The 20,099-nt window shown below is 41.9% G+C and overlaps 1 protein-coding gene across 1 annotated transcript; it reads right to left on the reverse strand.

The window, feature by feature from the left end:
- Positions 1–1,437: 1,437 nt before the first annotated feature.
- LOC130488129 (arylsulfatase H-like) lies at positions 1,438–14,332 on the reverse strand. The gene is made up of 9 exons (XM_056861722.1): positions 14,111–14,332; positions 13,550–13,671; positions 11,934–12,056; positions 10,793–11,216; positions 9,849–9,985; positions 8,771–8,905; positions 4,647–4,809; positions 3,582–3,703; positions 1,438–1,799 (listed from the first exon to the last, which is right to left on the reverse strand). Exons 1-9 carry the CDS (start codon positions 14,320–14,322, stop codon positions 1,438–1,440), a joined length of 1,800 nt encoding a protein of 599 aa, XP_056717700.1. The 5' UTR covers positions 14,323–14,332.
- Between the last annotated feature and the right edge of the window lie 5,767 nt (positions 14,333–20,099).

Genomic DNA, 20,099 nt, shown 5'->3' on the forward strand with positions numbered 1-20,099 from the left:
AATGCAGATAATTCACGGTGGGTAGCCGTGTTAGTCTGTCTGCAGTAGCAGAAAAGGGCAAGAGTCCAGGAGCACCTTAAAGACTAACAAAAATATTTTCTGGTAGGGTATGTATGAGCTTTCGTGAGCCACAGCTCACTTCTTCAGATACCTGAAGAAGTGAGCTGTGGCTCACGAAAGCTCATACCCTACCAGAAAATATTTTTGTACAATGCAGTTTGTCAAAGGGTCATACCTTTATGAAACTGCACGCTGTCTCTTCAAATGTTGCTATGTTCCTAGACATAAGGATTCAGTTTTACCTGTAGTTGTAAAGTTGTTGGGTTTATGGTAAATGTTTGTTACCTTGAAAACCATAACACCTGGAATGTTTTTTGAAGCAACTTCACATAAGGCTTGCCAAGCCACAAGGGTGTTGTCATTTATTGATTTGAATCTTCACCCCAACTTTCCAATTGGAAAAGGTGATTTAGGAGAGGGATCTATGTAGCCAGGGTAAGGTCGCCAACTTCCAGGTACTAGCTGGAGATCTCCTGCTATTACCATTGATCTCCAGCTGATAGAGATCAGTTCACCTGGAGAAAATGGCCCCTTGGCAACTGGACCAACAAGATTTGAAGGGTACAAACCTTTGAAGGGCATAAACCTTTGAGAGTCAACACTCCCTTCATCAGATACTTTCATATCTGATGAAAGGAGCTTTCAGTCCCTGGAAATTCAAACTCTGCTCTTCTACTTTAGACCAACATGGTTACCCTCCTGAAACAGTTTTCTTTTGGCAAACAAAAAAGCACTTGAGCTACAAAGCAACCTCATAATTCCACTGATTATGTCGACAGAGTGATTTTCAACCCTAGCCCATAATTGTATTTGGGGTAAAAGAAAAATCCTCCATGAGTTTTGTTCTAGAGAACACTAGGGAAACATTTTTAAGTGTTCTGGATAGATACAGCTCCTCCTGAATTCCTGGAAAACATGTGCCTCACCCAGAGAGATCTGTGCTTGGGGTACAAAAATGCCCCAGATACAAACAAAATAGGCTGTTAGGATGGCCAGATAATTACTCTATAGCTGGAAATGGGTGCTATTTTTCCTATTGGTTGGACTGGTTCTTTTTACCTTCTCCAGTAGAGAATGTAGAGGAACAGACAGAACATGTTTATTATTTATATGTCAATGGCATGTTTGGCATGCCCGTGTCATATGACAATACTGGGTTCTGTAGCTTTTTGGCAGATATGATGAGAGGAAGGAATTAACTGGGGAAGATATTGCCTGACAGGATTCCCAAATCACTCTGAAGCTCATTGCCCTATAATTAGAAAACACCATATTTTTCAGTAATGTATTTTAACTAAATATTATTCATTTTTGTATGTTTTAGGGGTTGGGAGCTTTTCTTCTAATAAATTAGCCTAGGAAAAACTATTGTCTGTCTTATAAATTAGCATCATTTTCTTTGTCACACCAACAAAATGGAAATGTCCCACAGCATGGCTGCAGCCATGGTTTCCAAATAATGTTATAAACAGAGAACTGCTGTGGGACAGGAGAGAGTGTCCTTCGATGTTCATCCACAGCTTTGTCCATTCTCTTGAGGACAGCATGGAACAGTGGCTCAGTGTCTGGTGACAGAGGCAAAGCCTCTGAAGGGTCTCGAGAAAGATCAAACAGCAAAGGTGGATCATGGTGGGTTGTGCCTTCTCCAAAACATGGGCAGATTTTAAGTTCATAACAACCTCCAGCCCCTTCTGGTTGAAAAACTGGTGTCATGAAATGGGCTTTCCAAACATGTTCACCTGGTGAGGAAGAATGCATATGATTAAGATGGATGCAAACTGCGCACATTTCATGCATCTGAAGGTGCTTAATTCCAGTTTTACAGACTGCATGCAGCTAAGAAAACACACAGCATAGCTTGCAACAGCATGGGTACAGCATGACACTATGCACAGCAGGCAAGAAGTTCTTATTGTGGTGTCACAGCTTCAATCCTGCTGTCATTTTTCATTATATGTACAACACAACATTAAAAATGAAGACCCACTTCTGCTGGAATTGACTAAGGAGAAGGGGTAAAGCAGTTCAGTAAATGTAGGGAGTGATCCCATCAATATTCTAATAACATGTTAAAGCCACAGTTCTGTCTTCTATGAGCGCACCTATGCCAGCTGTTTTCCCCCAGAGAGGCTCCAGACAGCAATGAAGTAACTGGCATTAAAAAGGTAAAGGTCCCCTGTGCAAGCACCGGGTCTTTCCTGACCCATGGGGTGACGTCACATCCCACCGTTTACTAGGCAGACTTTGTTTGCGGGGTGGCTTGCCAGTGCCTTCCCCAGTCATCTTCCCTTTACCCCCAGCAAGCTGGGTACTCATTTTACCGACCTCAGAAGGATGGAAGGCTGAGTCAACCCTGAGCCAGCTACCTGAAACCAACTTCCGTCAGGATCGAACTCAGGTCGTGAGCAGAGCTTGGACTGCAGTACTGCAGCTTACCACTCTGCGCCACGGGGCATTATGCACATCTGTTCTCTGGTTTTTGACACATTAATGATCCATTTCTATTTTTTTACTGGGTGTGTCAGGTCATCATTGAGATAACCTACATAGCTGAGCAGTGCTAACATTATATTCAATACATAGCTGAGCAGTTCTTACATTATATTCAATGCATGTACAGCTGAATGTGTGATTTGAAGCACAATTTGGGTGTGTGTGCTTGAAACCACATAGGGAGCTGACTAGCTGGTACACTGGCATACCTTGAAGATACACCAGTGCCAGGGCCTTCCCAACCAGAATGCAATCAATACACCCCCCTCCCCAAGTGGTGTTGGGGAAGGCTTCCGACTTTGGAGGAAGGCTTCCGACTTTGCTTTGCTGAGTGGTAGAACACAGGCCACAGTGGGCTGAACCTAAATGTAAATTGAATTAGGATAAAGTAAGTCAGCATTTCAACTGCTGAAGAATTCTCAAGACCTGGCACTATGTCAATGGTGTTCAGATATGGAAATACACTATAGAAGTTATTATTCCCTCTCCAGTGTGAAGCTATTCACTGTACAGTCTATTTATTCTTTCTGATATTGGTATCCCATCCTTCCTCCAAAAAAATAAATAAGCCAGGGCATAGGGTTGCCAGCCTCCAGGTACTAGCTGGGGATCTCCTGCTATTACAACTGATCTCCAGCCAATAGAGAGCAGCTCACCTGGAGAAAATGGCCACTTTGGCCATTGAACTCTATGGCATTGAAGTTCCTCCCCTCCCCCAAACCCCATCCTCCTCAGGCTCTGCCCCAAAAACCTCCCGCCAATGGCAAAGAGGGACCTGGCAACCCTAGGACATCATTCTGTATTAGCCTCACAACATCCTTGTGAGAAAGTCAGTGATACATGGTTGCTCATCATGGCTGAAATTAGGATTTTTGCCACTCAAATTTCCCTAAACCAAGTTCAGTTCTCTAGCCATAACACCATTCACAGAAGACAAGGATTTTGCCAGAGGGGCCATCAATACATTGAGGTGGTTTTATCCCAAATTCTAGAGATGTTGGCTGTTTGAGGGAGGCCTTGACACTTACTCTCCTTCTGGTGCCACCGCACTGCATGTAAATACGCCCCGCAGTAGTGAAACATGAATTCGTGCTCTGAGTGTTGCACAGATCCTTGCAGCAAAGGCATTAGGTTTCGGCCATCGATCACCCTGAAGTGACCAAGAGAAAGACAGTCAGATCACAAGTCCTGATTAGCTCTGCATTCAGAATTCTGTATCAATCTACAAACTATTATTTGTAATATGCGAAGAGCAAATTGGAATGTGCTGGGATTTGCTATTTTATGTGTTTAAATATAAAACACTACCGGGGCCCCTGGGAATTTATGGGGCATTAAAATGTATTTAAAGATTGTCAGTATTTATCCTCTATCTTATATCTTCCAAAAGGATTTATCCCAATTCAGCAAATCCCTATAGATGTGGGAGCTCTGGAGATTCACAGATGGAAGGGCTTCCCTCCCCCCTCCTTTTGCAGCACAAAATGCTGGTCCTTGTGATTGGGGACCTCCAGGAACAGTTGTGTGTGTGTGTGTGGGGGGGGGGGTGGTGTCAAAGGTCTGCAGCAAGAGGAAGGACATCTGCAAAAAATTGCCTTCTTCCTTCCCTCTGTGGAATCCAACTCTTAGAGTTATCCCAATCTCAAAAGTTTCATTGTTCTCATGCAAAACAATTTTAGTTCAGAGCTACCGTTCTGTGAGTGTGCACCTCAAAGTGTACATACAGGATTTCTGGTTAGAAGCAATGCATTTTTGGATCACAGAAAAAATCAAGGGGGAGGAGCAGTCAACCATATTTTAGTGTCACATTTAGCCCAATCCTATGCGTGGTAAGTTTCCAATGAGTTCAATAGGGTTTGCTCTGAAGTAAGAGTACACAGAATTGGTGGTGATAGCAACAGCTGTCAAGTTGCAGCTGACTTATAGCGACCTCGTGTTACGACCTGATAAAAGCACATACAGCATAACATATGGAACATGCATATTTGGAAATGCAGATACAATCAGTTTTTGATGTCTGCCTTATTCGTGTTTACCTTGAGCAGCAAACGTGCCCTAATTTTGATGCAGTTCTAAATTGAAAAACGTTATACCTGTCCTGTGGTAACGTCCCACCAGCCAGGTGAACCAGTGTAGGATAAATGTCCATTAAGCTTGTCGGTTCATCAATAACTGTGCCTTCAGGTAGCATTCCTGGCCATCTGAATAATCCGGGGACACGGATCCCTCCTTCCCATCCTCCCATAGCTTTTCCTCCTGCAGCCAAATTGTACAGTTCGGAAACAAGAAATATTCTCAGGTTAAAAATGTTATGCCTGAAGGATCTAGATCCCTTTAACATAAATTTATATCATATTTTATACTAAAGCCTGAGATTTCCTGACCCAGCTGTCCTGAGTCTGATCTAATTCTGAATTGTTTAGTGCCTGTCAGAAATTGATTATACTATGCTGAATCTGGAGTTTCTGTCAAGCACACATGGGTTTGTGTCTGTATAATCGATGTTTACTGTAGCCGGGAATGCTAAAGAGAAATTCTTGGAGACGTCGTTATTGTGAAGAAACCAAAACTGGAACCTTAGCATAGTAGAATCACTGAGTTGGAAGGACCACCAAGGTCATCTAGTCCAATCCCCTGTACAATGCAGGAAACCCACAACTACCCCCCATACACCCAGTGACCCCAATTCAGGCCCAGAAGATGGCCAAAAAACCCACACAAACACCTCCAGGATCCCTGGCCAATCTGGCCTGGAGAAAAATGCTTCCTGACCTATAATTATGCATTTGGTTTTTCCGCACGGACTGACTGACTGTGACTGATGATTTATTCTAAAAGGTTTCCAAGCATAGATGTCAAGCTGATGGGTCGGTTGTTACCTGGATCCTCCTTTTCCCCCTTCTTGAAGAGGGGGACAAGATTTGCCTCCCTCCAATCTTCTGGCACCTCACCTGTTCCCCAAGAATTATCAAAAATGATGGACAGAGGCTCAGCAATTAATCCACGAGTTCTTTTAATATCCTTGGATGCAATTCATCTGGCCCTGAGGACTTAGTTTCATTTAGGTGTTTATGTACTACCCCTTTACCGATCCTAGGTTGCCACTCCCTTTCCTCAATGGGCGTTCCGTTTTTGCCATATTGAGCACTATTTCTCTCACAAGTGGAAACTGAGGCAAAGTAGGAATTGAGCAGTTCTGCCCTCTCTTCATCACCTGTTACACCTTTCCTTTCCTGTCCCCCCAATGGGCCTATCATATCCTTGATCTTTCCCTTACTCTGAACATAACAAAATAACCATTTTTTTGTTGTGTTTAGCATTTCTCGCTAGCCTAAGCTTATACTGAGCTTTAGCTTTTCTAACTCTCCCTACAAGCACTGGTTATTTGTTTATATTCCTTTTTAGTTATAAGGCCCTGCTTCCATTTCCTAAATGAGATTTTTTAGTTTCTCAGATCTTCAGAAAGCTGTTTATGGAGCCACCCTGGCTTGTTTAGGCTCCTTTCGTTTTTCCTTCTCATAGGAATAATTTGTGATTGTGCCTTTCCTTAATACAAGGTATATCTGTGGAAAGCTAGCATGAAACAGGACTATTCCTCTAAAACATTGGTTCCCAACCAGGGGTCCGTGGACCCCCAGGGGTCCGCGAGAACTAAATTAAGGTCCGCGAAACAAAGTTATAAGCCCATAATAAATTAATATTTTCAATTAAAAGTTCTCTATTATAAAAATATATATTCAAATATTATTCTAAGCTTAATGTTTAACTAACAGTTATGATTAAAGTTTATTTTCAAATTCTTGGAATTTTTATTTTGAACCTTGGGGTCCCTGCACCGAACAAAAAAGTCCTAGTGGTCCCTGGTCAAAAAAAGGTTGGGAACCACTGCTCTAAAACTAGAGTTCCAGCTAGTTGAAGTGTTGCCAGATTTCCTGCTGTATCCCTTTGTAAAGATGCTGGTCATAGAAAACATTATTTAGGCTTTTTTGCTCAAGCATATGTGGTTCTTTCCTGAACTCTGCAAGACTCATTCTGCTCTAGGATGTCTGCATAAAGCTAAAGAATACTTCACCCTCTAGCTATTTAAATTCGGAGTGACAGTTCAAACTCTATACATAAGTTAATGATTTATTTGCTGAAAGCTTCTGTATGTAAATTTAATATATAACCTTTTTGACATGTTGAATACTGTGACAGAGATATATGAGTCTTTAAGAAATGATTAATATTTACTTCCTTTCTCTGAGATGAAGTACTCTGGATAAACTGACCAACTTCACAACCTCCAAAGGTTTTGTTTTTATGCCTTCTGCAGTTTTCTGCAGGTGTACTGGGTCCTGTCAAGTAGGTTAAGTTTTGTACAATATTATGTTAATATTCTGTAAGAAAAATTTAGAATCTTTTTTTTCCAGTTAAATGTATTAAATGTGGAAAGCTAGTAGGTTTCTCACAACATAGGTATATTGGCTATGCAGATATAGACAAATGATTCATCTTTGGTTTACACTTTACTGCTTCTAGAATATATGTATCAGTTGCTTCCACATGGTGACAACTCTCTGAAGCTCTCCTTGCCACTGATAATGCAGAGGTATTTGCAATGGCAATAGAACACCCATTTTCCCCTACACTTCCTTGCTTTAGTCCCCAGTGGAGGGTTTTTCAGACATTTTTTTAAAAAATCAGTAACTGCTGTATCACTATTAGAAAATACTCATTTGGGTGGGGGGGGAAGCCCGAAGTCATCTTCTGGTGGTATTGGAGGGGGTGGGGAGAGCGATTGTGGCCACAGAAGTCCAAGGCAAGAAAAATGGCACTAATTTGAGTGGGAGCTGAAAAACACACACCTCCCTATCCACACAGCACATGAACTGGGTTTGACCACGCTCTTTCCCAAAAGTCTGTATCGAGCTAGGACTGTGAAACAATGAAACAAAGTAGAGGAAAACCTGCACAGTGGTCGATTAGAACACGACATTGGGCAGATGCTCCAAAACCCCTTGCTCCAGTTTGGATGCCAAACCAAAGTAAAAAGCAATCATAGAGAACAAAATAGCCAGGACCTTTTAGAGGTCTGGAGAGGCCCAGCTAATAAAGCCCCTAGCCATAATAAAAACTAAAATATGAGGACACGCAATGTGCCTGAAAACAAGTTTTGAAGTTCTTTTAGCAGCAGAGACATCAGAGAACCACGCTCTGTTCTAAAAAACAGTTTAAGCCAATAACGAATGGTTAGCAGCCATGCCTTGGTTTCACACAAGCTTTGACCAAGTTCAGAGATAATAGCATAATAAGAGACACAGCGAGGGAGACCAAGCATTTTTCTAAAAAAGTTAGCTTGAATGGATTCTAAGTCCCGATTGACCGCATTTGCCCAGATAGGTACACCGTACAGGATCTGGGGTAAGATTTTGGAGTTGAATACCTTAACTGCGGCGGGGACATACTGGTTACCCTTATAAAGAAAGAAGGACATCAGTTGGTTTGAAGAAATTCTCCCAAGTTTGGTAATCCTGGATCTATGAACAGCCCATTTAAGGTTATAATTAAAAGTAATGCCGAGATATTTAAAACTCTTCACCTGTTGGATTTTGGCCTGACCAATACGCCAGCTGGTGGGCGACCATTTTTTTGAAAAAACCACGACATTGGTCTTAGAGTAATTAATTTTAAGAAGATTTAGATGACAGTATTCCTCAAACGCACTTAAGTAGCGTTTGAGTCCGATTTTAGAGTAGGATAAAATAGCGGTGTCATCGGCATATAAAAGAATATGAAAACAAGTTGTGAAAAGCCATAAAATTAATAAGTGTCCAATTCTGATGCCCACTTTGAGCTTGATTTTCAGGGCCAATGAGCGCCCCTGCCTCTGATTGGCCCTGAAAATAGCTGTGCATGTTTTCTTGAACTACAGTCTGAAATATTTTGACTGTTCCTGCAACTGCTGCTAATTTCCTCTGAAACTTTTCACCTGTTTTGTACTGGTCGACTGGTTTATTTTCAATTAGAGAGCCTCCTTTGGATTCTTTCATACAAACTGCGCATGTGTCAGTATTTCGTGGTCTACAGACGCTTCCATTTGTTCAGCTGGACTTTTGATGCTCCAAATATTGAAATTACGTCCTGTCTAAGATGGCATTAAACAGGCTGCTAAAAACAACAGATTACTGAAAACACTTTTAGGAAATATATTTGAAGGGAAAATCAGAATCCTTACCTTTGTATATGCCATTCCAACCACCTAGCTGAACATTTCCTTGCTGGGCCTCTAAGTGTCCACCATGGTCAGAGGTAAAGTATGTCAGAGTGCTGTTTTTCAAACCTTGATTGTTGAGAGTATCCAGAATTCTTCCTGTAGATTAACAGAAATGTGGTTGTACTGATTTATCAGATTAATTTTTAAAAAAACTTTCCATCCCGAAAGTATAGCTATGATATAAAGTTAGTCAAATACACTCGTGGAGAACAACTTTGCCTCACTGTAAATTAATGCTGCTTATTACATGCTTAAGGAAGACCCAGTTAGCAAAACAGTGACAAACTTCATGAAAGTAAGTTTCTGAAAACATTATTTTTGGGGGGCCTAACTCACGCCTGATGTACTTATAACAGCAGAATGAGACAGTAGACTCCTAATGCTGTAGAATGGACCATACCATTTCTGGCTGCACGTGGAGCAACCTAGTTTAAATTCATTATTTATTTATTTGTTTGTTTCAATTTATATCCCACCCACCAACTGCAAAGCGGAGCTCAGCCTGCTCCATTTCAGATCCATCAGCCTGCTAGTTTTTCATTTGCATGGAGGTTCTGGGTTTGTAAAAATCCAATTTCTCACTGGTACTTTGAAGTGCTCCACTATATCACTTAAGGAGTCTATCTCCTCATTCTCTGAAAGTGTAACCTAGATCTTAAACTGTTCTTTTAAGTTATCTACTTCTTGGCTACTTCATGAGATCATTCTTCTTCTTCTGAAGAATCTCATGAAGAATCATGAGATTATTCTTCTTCCTATCTATTGTCAATTATTGCATGATTCCTCCATTTCATGTGGGGTTTCCACACTAGAATCAGGACGTTCTATGGGGATCCAGCCCTGGAGCAGAAACTATGCTTGTTACATAGAAAGAACGAATGAAGGGCCAGACAATATGAGAAAGGCTATGTGGGAAAACAACACATGGAAGAAGCCATGACATGAATGATTTTACATGTAAACTGGCCCTAAATTGGCCTTTCAAGTAATATACATCAGTCTTTAAATAAAAAGTCTCCCTTGTTAAGATGTTATTTACCTATCATCCAGTCCATCTCTTCTACATTGTCCCCATACAAGCCATGGTTGCTTTTTCCAGTGAAATTTCCTGTGGTAACCAGTGGTGTGTGAACATGCAAGAAAGAAACAAAGAGGAAAAATGGCCCATGTTGGTTTCTAATTAAAAAAGAAGAGGAAGCCAAAATTAAGGGCCATGTAAAATGAAATTATTTGGATATAATTATTTGATATGCTTGTCAATGTGTAGTGAAGAATCTGTATTAATAACAGTAGTTAATGAACAGTGAAATCCTATGAAGATCTTCAAGTCTAGAGTTATTAATTTCGATGGAGTTAGACTAGAGCAGAGGTTCCCAAACTGCTCTGTGGAGCACTTAGTGCTCCGTGAAACATCTCCTAGTGCTCCATGAAGAGATTGGAAAGAAAAATACTACTGTCATTCGGTTTAGTATATAGGTGATAGGTGAAAATTAGTGCTCCATGACAAATTTCTCTCCTGAAAAGTACTCCATGACTCAGAAAGTTTGGGATCCTCTGGACTAAAGTAACTCTGCATAGGATTGCACTGTAAGCTGCCTCCAAGCTTGTATGTCAACGCTATCAAAACCCAACACGTTTATCCTCTTTTTATCAATGTTTTACAGTTAGGAAGGCGATTAATAATCTAGTCATAATTCAATTATCAGGCAACACTTCATTTCTGGAACTATCCAATTCTTAATTCTTTGTATGAAATAGAAGCAACCCAAGAGAATTATCCCGGATGGTCTAAGCAGCCATTCTGACTGAAAATAAGTAGAGGCAGCTCATAGAAACCTGGCTCCTCAGCTTTCTGTCCTCCCGCCACTATTGTAAATAGCAATTTTCAGTTCATTGGCTAGTTAATCTATTTGGTATATGTACTTTATACTGTCATACACAGTCATATAATTTTTATGGAATTTTAAAGGAAATTCCTCTTACCTTTCTATAAAGGAAATGGCCTCCCTCAGCATAAGGGATGCTACTCTCTCCACTTTCATTGGCTGCTCTGTAACTTCAAAGTTTCTCATCATGACACAGTTCCAGTATCTTATGAATCCATAGCTTGAGAACCAAGAAAGAAGGAACAAGAGGCCAAAGAAAGCAAGAAGAAAAATTGTTTTCCAGCTGAGGGGCACCAGATGGGTACATTTGGCTGCTATAAGAGTGAACACAGCAAGGGCAATCAATTGAGTGTATGACCAGAGTCTGATCCGCAGAGGCACAGCCATCTCGGGAGGATGAGTTATTTGACAGTCACCCATCATTGAAAAGGGCATCCCATAAAAATAATCAAAACCATGCTTTAAGGGGTGATGGCAGTGATCATTACGGTGTTCACAGTTCACACCTTGATGCCACTTTCCTAAAGACAGATTAAGAAAAGAAAGTAAGTTAAAAAATTACCAATCAATAGGTGCAAGACAGGTTTATTGGCAAACTGGTTCCAAAAATTCCCATTGCTATTGGAATACAAATGTTCCTCTTCAGGGGAAATGAGCCAACATTAACACAAATAATCTATATTCCTTTAGGGATTAATGAAAACCCTGAACCAGTATGAATGATATAATCACTTCACAATTTATTACCATTTATTCTGCAGTAAATTGAACAGAGATAGAATACAGCCTGAATATATTTTTCCCAAGTTGAAAATTAGCAGGTAGTTTCTATTCAGACATGTTCACTGAAACCCTCTTGATCAAAGACATATTACTGACAAGAAATTAACAGCGCAGCCAAGTGAGATGTTTCCAATACTGTGTGTGTGTGTGTGTGTGTAAAGTGCTGTCAAGTCGCAGCTGACTTATGGCAACCCCTTTTTGGGGTTTTCATGGCAAGAGACTAACAGAGGGGGTTTGCCAGTGCCTTCCTCTGCCCAGCAACCCTGGTATTCCTTGGTGGTCTCCCATCCAAATACTAACCAGGGCTGACCCTGCTTAGCTTCTGAGTTCTGACGAGATCAGGCTAGCCTGGGCCATCCAATACTACGTACCAATACCAAGACCACGGTTACACAGCCCGGATAACCCACAAGAACCAACTACGTACCATTATTTTTCCCAAAGGATTTGCCTACCTATTAATCCCGTGGCATAGCCTTGCTTCTGCAATATCCTGGAAAAAGTAGTTTCGTTGGGAGGGAGGCCACCTGAACCACCAATCCACTGAAGGACACGGACACCACCAAAATCAGCCATTCCTGAGATATGTATATACATATTAAATTTCATCAGGTCAACCAACTAAGGTTTTAATAATGGATTAAGCTCATTACACATAGTTGATAGTCCTGGCAACAAATAAAATCCTAAACTCTTTGTGGCTTATATGGCGACAATCTTCTGCAAGCCTCCTGAAGAGGAGCTTCTTAAAAATGAGTAACTTTTATGAGTCTGTACACACACAATATTCTCAGTCATCAAAGTAAATTAATAGACTTGAAAAAGTGCTCTGGCATCACCTAATCTACTCCACACTGTACATACGGATATCTAATAGCAGAATAATGATGGGTTGGATCCCATAGATCCATTCAATAGTGGTGGAATGCTTCTCCCAGGAAGGAGCCCTTCCCTGACTGATGGAAGAGCCTCTGCTGGGAGGGAAAGTCTACTGGCACTGTGGAAAATGTCACCAATAGTAGAATGGATATTTACAAACTTGTACAAAACAATCATTTCTACTTAGGAGGCCCGCTCTGTTCCTCCAGTTTCTCAGTTAAGGTGGGTGGCAACAGGTGACAGGGCCTTTTTGTCATGGCATCTAACCACAGGAATGTGGCCACACAACTACCAAACTAACGCTCAGTTTTAGGTAATGCGAGAAACTTTTTATTTGCTCAGGAATTCTACTAGTTGCTTAGTAATTGTTCTAATCTTGTTATAGTTCTTCTAAAGTTTTTACTGACATTTGCTGAATTTTTAAATTGCAACTCTTATTTTGTCTCTTTTTGTTCTGCTGCATTATGACGAAATTGCTTTTTATGATTTTTCTGTTTTGATGGGTGTCCCGAGTCAGTGGTAGGCAGCCCCGCCTTGGGACTCCTCCACCCCTGCACACTCACCAAGAGCCGGTGGCGAGGTCCAGGAAGGGTGGTGGAAGAAGGCTCTGTCCCCTGGCTGGCGTAGATGAGTGGCCCAATGAGAGCCATGAGAGTATGCGGCCACACCCGGCAGCTTCCCAATGAGCCATGGCACGGGGACATGCAACCAATGTTGCCTGCTCTGACCACCCTCAACTCCTTGCTGCCCAACAGTTGAGAGGTGGCGAGATAAGGGGGAAGACGCTTCTGCCGCAGAAGCATGCTCACAAACCCCAGCAGGGCCAGGCCAGGCCTTTTATGGACTTTGGGGGCAGGGACTGGAAGGGTTGGGATGGAGCCAAAGGGGCTGGTAGCTCTATATAAACGCCACAAATGCTGAGGCCAGGGAGAAGGAAGGCTGCTGAAGTTGGATCTGAACCAACAACCTTTCAGCCAAGGATGCAAGGCAGAATAATTGAAACTGCCCTCTACCTGCTTCTGAGGCTGAGGAAGCGCCAGTCCAGAGTGCCAGGGGGACAGTGGATGAAAAGGGCAAAGGCATTCCAGGGCCAGCTCCTCACAATGGGGTTAGTATTAATTGTAAGCACCTTTAACTTTTTTTAAATGCCACAAATAAAGATGATATTGTGCCATACAACAATATAGCAAACCTGATCGGATGGGGTATCTGCCGGTCAAGAAAGCTGTTCGACTTGGAGTACAAAGTGGAGCTGCAGCAATGTGGTGGGTAAGTTTTACTCCCTCTTTTGCCAGCTGATCAATATTAGGAGTCCTAAGAGAAACAAAAATGTAACAAGTTTCAAGGGAACACTTTGAAAACAACTCTTTCAGGAATTTCTTAGCATGCCATATTCATTCCTATAGAGCCTGTTGTTACACTGCAAAGGTACAACAAAGATATTTTCCTTTACTGTATATTAATTATCAGATATTCTACCTAGGTGTTTCAACCATGGAACTCAAAGTGGTATGCACAGAGTCCCTAGAAGGCCCTAAGTCCAGGCACAAACCAGACCCAGACTGGCTTAGCTTCAGAAAGGTTGTTGGTTCATGTGTCTTTCCATTGCAACATCCCAAGCAAGTTTCCAAACTATTAAGGGAATGGAAAGATAAAGCACTGGCAAGACCCCCTCTTTTGCTGACATTTAACTTATAAGATGAATTTGAGCTCCCTGCTTGATATTTCAGATTCTGGTGCTCCTAACTTTTACCTGATAGTATTATTTCCATAGCAACCTATATCCCCAATGCCAAGATCATCAGCCATGAAGATGACAACATTGGGCTTGTAGTTGACAAAAGCTTGCAATCCAGGTGGGTTTAGCAACAGGTACAAACCTAGAAATGAGCTTGGAGAGCTCCAAGGAAGAAGAAAACGAGTTGTTATATATCTATTGTGAACATAAAGTAAAAGGATAAACATTTAAAGAAGAAACATGGGTAACCCTCTGCCCTCCCTACACAACACCAAGGCAACGCTGAAGCTGATAGTGTCTCAGTCCAACGTGTGAGAAGAGCCAGCTCCGACTCACCATGATTTTGTGGGCCCAAGCCTCATCAGTGGAGTCAGGGAGGGGCTGCCGGGGGTCTCTCCAGGGCCATTTCTGGCAGTGGGTGACTCCCCAGCCATGCGGGGAAAGCCGTGGGCCGGGAGCAGGCTTTGTTTCCCCCTGCTTGGGAGCGTGGCTGGGAGATAATGGCAGCTGCCCGCTCCCAGGCTTGCCGCACTCCCCTCGTCCTGCCCAATATTTAAATCGGGCCAGTCAGGGTCCTTTGCACAAGGAGGTGTTCTGGCTGTCCAGCAATGGACCTGAGGTTTTCACTCTGGTCTGTCAGCCGGATATATATTGGCAGCCCTATCCTCGCCCAGTTCACTTCTCTGCTCTTTTGTCGCACCCACTATCTTTATTTTGCCATATTTTGTGTTATATCTTCATTGTCGCAACTTTGGAGGTGGCAATTTTGGGCATGAGGCCGGATCCAGTTTGGGGAAAAGCCAGCCTCCATGCCCCCTTTTTCGGGACCCTCATAAAGGGTTTTGGAGGAGGCCTGGATTTGGACTTGCCCAGCTCGGGGGCTGTGGGTTGGCCTTCTTCCAAGGGGCAGTGGACCACGCAGCAGGCTTCCATCCATGTGGGTCCTGCATACTGCCATTCCAGGCTGCGCCCAGCAAGAGGGCTGGGCTGCAGGATGTGCATCAGCTGACAGGCGGGTCAAATGATTCTTGGATCCAGCCCCTATGCTATGCCAATGCCTAGCACTGTAACCAATAAAGTTGTGGCCATTTATTCTCCAGCAAGGTCTCATGTGTTATTCATATATGTATAGAGGTGTTGGTGCATGTTGGGGGAGGGTGTGGGCACAACACAGTTGGGGGCCTGGGCACCGGACTCCCCTGCTTGGTGTTGGATCCGCAAGGCTTTCTCTCCCCCCACCTCTATATCCCACTGTCCTTCATTTAGCTTTATATCATTAGCAGTTTTTGTTCGTTCATAACATTTGTTCAGCGTACCATGCAATTCTGTAAGAAATGTCAAGTTTTATGAAAATGGAATGAATACGCTAAAAATGGAACAAATAGGCTCAAAATGTCAGATGTATGACATTTGAATTAGTCTATAATTCAGCATCAATTACACAGAAACATATTTGTTTTATATTTAGATTTGTATTCTTTCTTTCTGCTTAAAAAAGCACCTGATAGCATTTATGAATAATGTTTCATCAAAATTAGCTGAACCCTGGGGCATATTAACACCATCTGGAAGTATACATGGCTTTTTGGGAAGACTTCTCTCAGCATCTCTCCTTATAGAAGTCTCCTCCTGTTTTTTCAGCTTCAGGTTTATAAAACAGCAAAGAGGCTTGATGTAAGAAGAGTACTAAAAGGAAATTGGAAGGTTAATAGGGGCGCATGCATGAACAAGAGTTTGCCTTCAAACACCTTTCACAAAAAAGTTCCATCCTGCTTTTCATAATACACTAAACATCTCTAGTGAACAAATCATAAACTGTTTTGTTGAAATTGCACTATTCTTTGTTTTTCAAGTCTGAAACTCTGAGCTGCTAATGGTTCACTGGTTTCCATACATGTTTGTTGTTTATTAGCTAATAAAATTTAATTTTGTTGAAGTCATGCATAGAAACTTAGGACAGAAGTACATTATTTATCAATATATCTAATTTTGAACAATTCCCCCAGAGTGGGATAAAGAAAAATCCACATGTGGAGGCCATGTACAGATAGAAGTATTTTCCTACAAACCTATGTAACCCCCAGGTTTGCAGAAAAATCCCAAAACTTAATTTTTAAAAAATTGAGGATTAGACACCTACAAATGGAGAATGCCAACTGAAATATTCCCAAATCTTCCAAGATTGCAGTTGTCAGTGTTTGACTGAGAGCGACTCAGCATGCCTGGACATTGGCAGGGGGGCGGGCGCTAATTTATTCTAAGTGTGTAGGTGTTATCTCTTGAATGGGATGCTCCTCTTTGTCTGAACCTGGGGACTGCCTCCTCCTTCTCTCTCAGTAGTCATTGTTTCTCTCTCTTTTTTCCACATGGACCTGCATGGAGGCAGACGTTTCTACAGGTCTCTCCTGTAGAAACAATATATCATATTTGAACTCATGTGATGCTGGATTAGCTAGCCGCTTGTATAGGGAAATGTATTCTTTAGATTAGGCTTTCTATTTTTCTATCGACTGTAACAAGAATGTGAACAGAATCTACTTGAATAAATGTAAGTTTTACTACTTTTCAATTTACTTCTTGGGTGGATTGATTTTACTGCACTCAATATCACGCTTCCATGACTCGGCAAACTCTGCTATATTAACCAAATATACCCAATAGTCAGTGTAGGGTTGCTTAGCAACTGGGGCTGGGGCATAGGCAACTCCAGCATGATATCAGGTTAAGAGAAAACAGTGGCAGACAAAGGATGAAGAGAAAGTGGGGAATGAAGGGAAGAAAAGTTAGAGAAAGGGCTAGGGACAGGCAGAGTAGAAAACAGGGAGGGGAAAGAAGAAGAGATGGTTGGGAAGAGAGAGAACAGGAAAACAGTGTGTATGTTTGTGTGTGTGTGGGGGGAAATATGAGGGGATTCTTTCCCCTGCATGTCTTGCAGGTTGGTATTTTTCTATTGTATTGGATTCACTACCGAAACATAGCTATAAAGTTAGACAAACAAAGACTAGTTCTAGCAAAAATTTGTTTACCAGTAATATGGCAAGTACAACATCCCCTCTTTCATAGACTGTCAGGAGGCCAATGAAGAAATCTGGTGGAAAAATTGAAGAGAGGGAGAGAATACTAGTAAAGCTCTAGAGAACTGCAAACAGTTAAAATACACTATAGCTATTAAATATTTCCACATTCATGGGGGAATATATTTCAAGTTGCATATGAAAATCTTCCACATGGAATCAGTGTGGAAACCAAATTTTTGGGCTGGAGCCTGAGGAGGGCAGGGTTTGGAGAGGGGAGGACTTCACTGCCATAGAGTCCAATTGCCAAAGCAGCCATTTTCTCCAGGTGAACTGATCTCTATCAGCTGGAGATCACTTGTAATAGCAGGAGATCTCCAGCTAGTACCTGGAGTTTAACCCAAAAGCACACAGAAAAACGTAAGGATATCTATACCAATCTATAATACACAAAATTCCAGTGTAGAATACAATATACACTATACAACATTCCTCCAACATAGAAATTGTATATACAGCAATAAATAACAACAAGCCAAAGTGGAAAATGCCTTAACTATAAGATACGTCATAGCAAACATATAATCATAGCAAACATATATTTCTAACAATGTCTTTCTTATTCACAGCTTAAATAAACAGCTTAAAGTCACAGGTAAGACTCAAGGCTGAAGAGGAAGACGGCCGTTTCTGTTCTTAATCTTCATCAGTTCCCCTTCAGGCACCTATAGCTTCATGCACACACTTTCTCAGTTTCCTTCCTTTACATTCATTTAGCTAAGGCCATTATGCCTTCTGCCATGAATGGCTAGTTGAGCTTAATATATTGTCTCTCTGTTTTTATCACTGTTCCTCTCAGGAAACTGAGAAACTTAAAAGTACAGGAAGGTACGAATTGGCATGAGCGTACTTTCTCCTTTCATGGGAGCTTCAAAATGAGGGTAGGGAGGCTGCTTTTTAAACGAAAATGGAGTGTACCGTAAAACAAGTTAAACCCTTCTTCTTACTACTTTGTTTCACTGTGCTCCATTTCTTTCAATAGTTTTTCTCTCAGCCAGGATGACTTTCAGTATTGGAGTACGGCCATGGGGAAAACTTTTGAAATATTAGGTCAAGGCATGGCTACGTGCAGGGTTTGGCTGCCCTTAGCTCAGGTGTTCCACTTTTGTTTAAAAACAGGTCCGCTCTCCTCTTTCCCTGCACATGAAGGGAAGGTTCCTTTCCTTGACTGAAGCTAATAGCAGTGGGAGTGGGCAGGTGGGTGAGATTTGTATCGGGAAAAAAGCACTGTGATTCCTAGTGCTTTAACATGAAATTGAAAATGTTGAGACCTCATATCTTAAATCTAAGGTTGTGCATATCGATAAAACCAAACTGAAAATAATCCAGAAAGCTGTTTCAGTAAATTTCGGAATTCAGGTTTACCAAACTCCAAAACCTGGGGATAAAGCCAAAGCAGAATAGGTGTTTCCCGAAAAAGCTGAATAGATATTCGGCTTTTCAGGTTTGGCTATTTACCTTTGCTCAGAGGCATGGCTCTGTGCTTTCTCCCCTTTCTCTTCCTTTTTTTTTTTTACTGGTTTTTTTAGGGCCCCAACTACTTTTTGAGATAGGGTTATTTAAAAGATGGGGCTCACCCAGTCCCATCTGGAGGGATAAACCCCACAACAACAAAAAGAGCCAGACAGCTGCAAACCACCAGGATTTCGAAGGAGATTTCTTCATCCACGTGGATGAGCAATCTCCTTCAGACAGCCTCCATGGTCCTGACTTCAGTCAGCTCCGATATCACCCCCCATGAAAACCTGCTTTCCAAAAGAAGGTTGCCCTGAGTAGAGGCTTTGTTTCCCCACACGGTGACCATCTCTTTGAATCAGATTTTTCATGATCACAATAAAGGACTGCTCACAGGATGTCATTTGCCACCAAAAGAAATGTTTTCTGTGCCTTTTTTCTCTTGCATTTAAGCCTTTCCCCTCTGTTTGGAAGCTCATTTGCATGGACATCATGCAAAGTAACCCAGAAATGAAGGCAGACCCTAGACTCTGAGGCGCCAGTCTGTAATCGCCTCTTTCTGCCAGACCTCAGCAACGCTGAACTTTTGAACCTGATGGACAGCTCTGTTCACAAATGCTTGGAGGATGGGGGGCGATGCCTTTGCGGGCCCATAAAATTGGACCCCCAGTTTCAAAGTTCACCAAACTTTGGTGATCATCGAAGGAGAGTCCCTTGCAGCCACACTGCAAATTTGGGGACTCTACCTGCAAAAATGCCCCTCCAGGCGCTTAAAAAAAATCCCCATTAACTATAATGGGCCCATTTTTTTTCAGGAAACCTGAAAATAAGCCGAATACCCATATTTACTGGTATGGGTATTCAGCTTATTTTGGGTTTACTGAAAAATATTGGGCCAAAAAAAACTAAACCCGAAATTTACCGCAAAAAAAAATTTTTTTTGTACAACTCTACTTAAATCAGCAGCTCTTGCTCTCTCTCTCTCACACACACACACGATTCGATTCTTCCTCATCCCTGGTGGTGTATGTGTTGCTTTTGAATTGCTATCTCAATTGTTTCTAGGCAAGAAGAGACTCTTACAGGAAGAGTGCTGGCCAATTAGGTGTCTGCTAGTAATAACATCAGGTAATACTAGTGTGGCTGATTAAGCATCTTCTAGGATAAGTGCTGGAGGGATGGAAAGAGAACACATGATTTCTATGTTTTCCGTGTTTCCCTTGATTTCTGACCAATATCCTCACAAGTCAAGCTAAGGGGAAGCTACCCAGGTCATCAGCTTGGTGGGGTTGCCTAGGAAGATGATCTTCCTTAGCACAATGAGGGGCTAATCCATATTGCAATCTTGATTTCAAAGTACCATTTCTAATTTCAAAGTACCTTTCTGCCAGCCGATATGATTATTTACCCTTGATTCTGTCAGGGGAACAGATCAGGACTCACCTGCCTCTGGCAAGCTGCAATCACCAATAACC

The sequence above is a fragment of the Euleptes europaea genome, chromosome 16 (assembly GCF_029931775.1).
Source record: "Euleptes europaea isolate rEulEur1 chromosome 16, rEulEur1.hap1, whole genome shotgun sequence".
NCBI lineage: Eukaryota > Metazoa > Chordata > Lepidosauria > Squamata > Sphaerodactylidae > Euleptes > Euleptes europaea.

What these genes read in the sequence shown, in the direction of transcription:
- LOC130488129 (XM_056861722.1), bottom strand. Translation starts at nt 14,322, where the DNA reads ATGTTTATCCTTTTACTTTATGTTCACAATAGATATATAACAACTCGT. An exon ending in CAGATACCCCATCCGATCAG is followed by an intron (nt 12,057 to 13,549) that starts GTTTGCTATATT and finishes TACATATCTCAG; the next exon opens with GAATGGCTGATTTTGGTGGT. An exon ending in TTGGAATGGCATATACAAAG is followed by an intron (nt 4,810 to 8,770) that starts GTAAGGATTCTG and finishes ATTTGGCTGCAG; the next exon opens with GAGGAAAAGCTATGGGAGGA.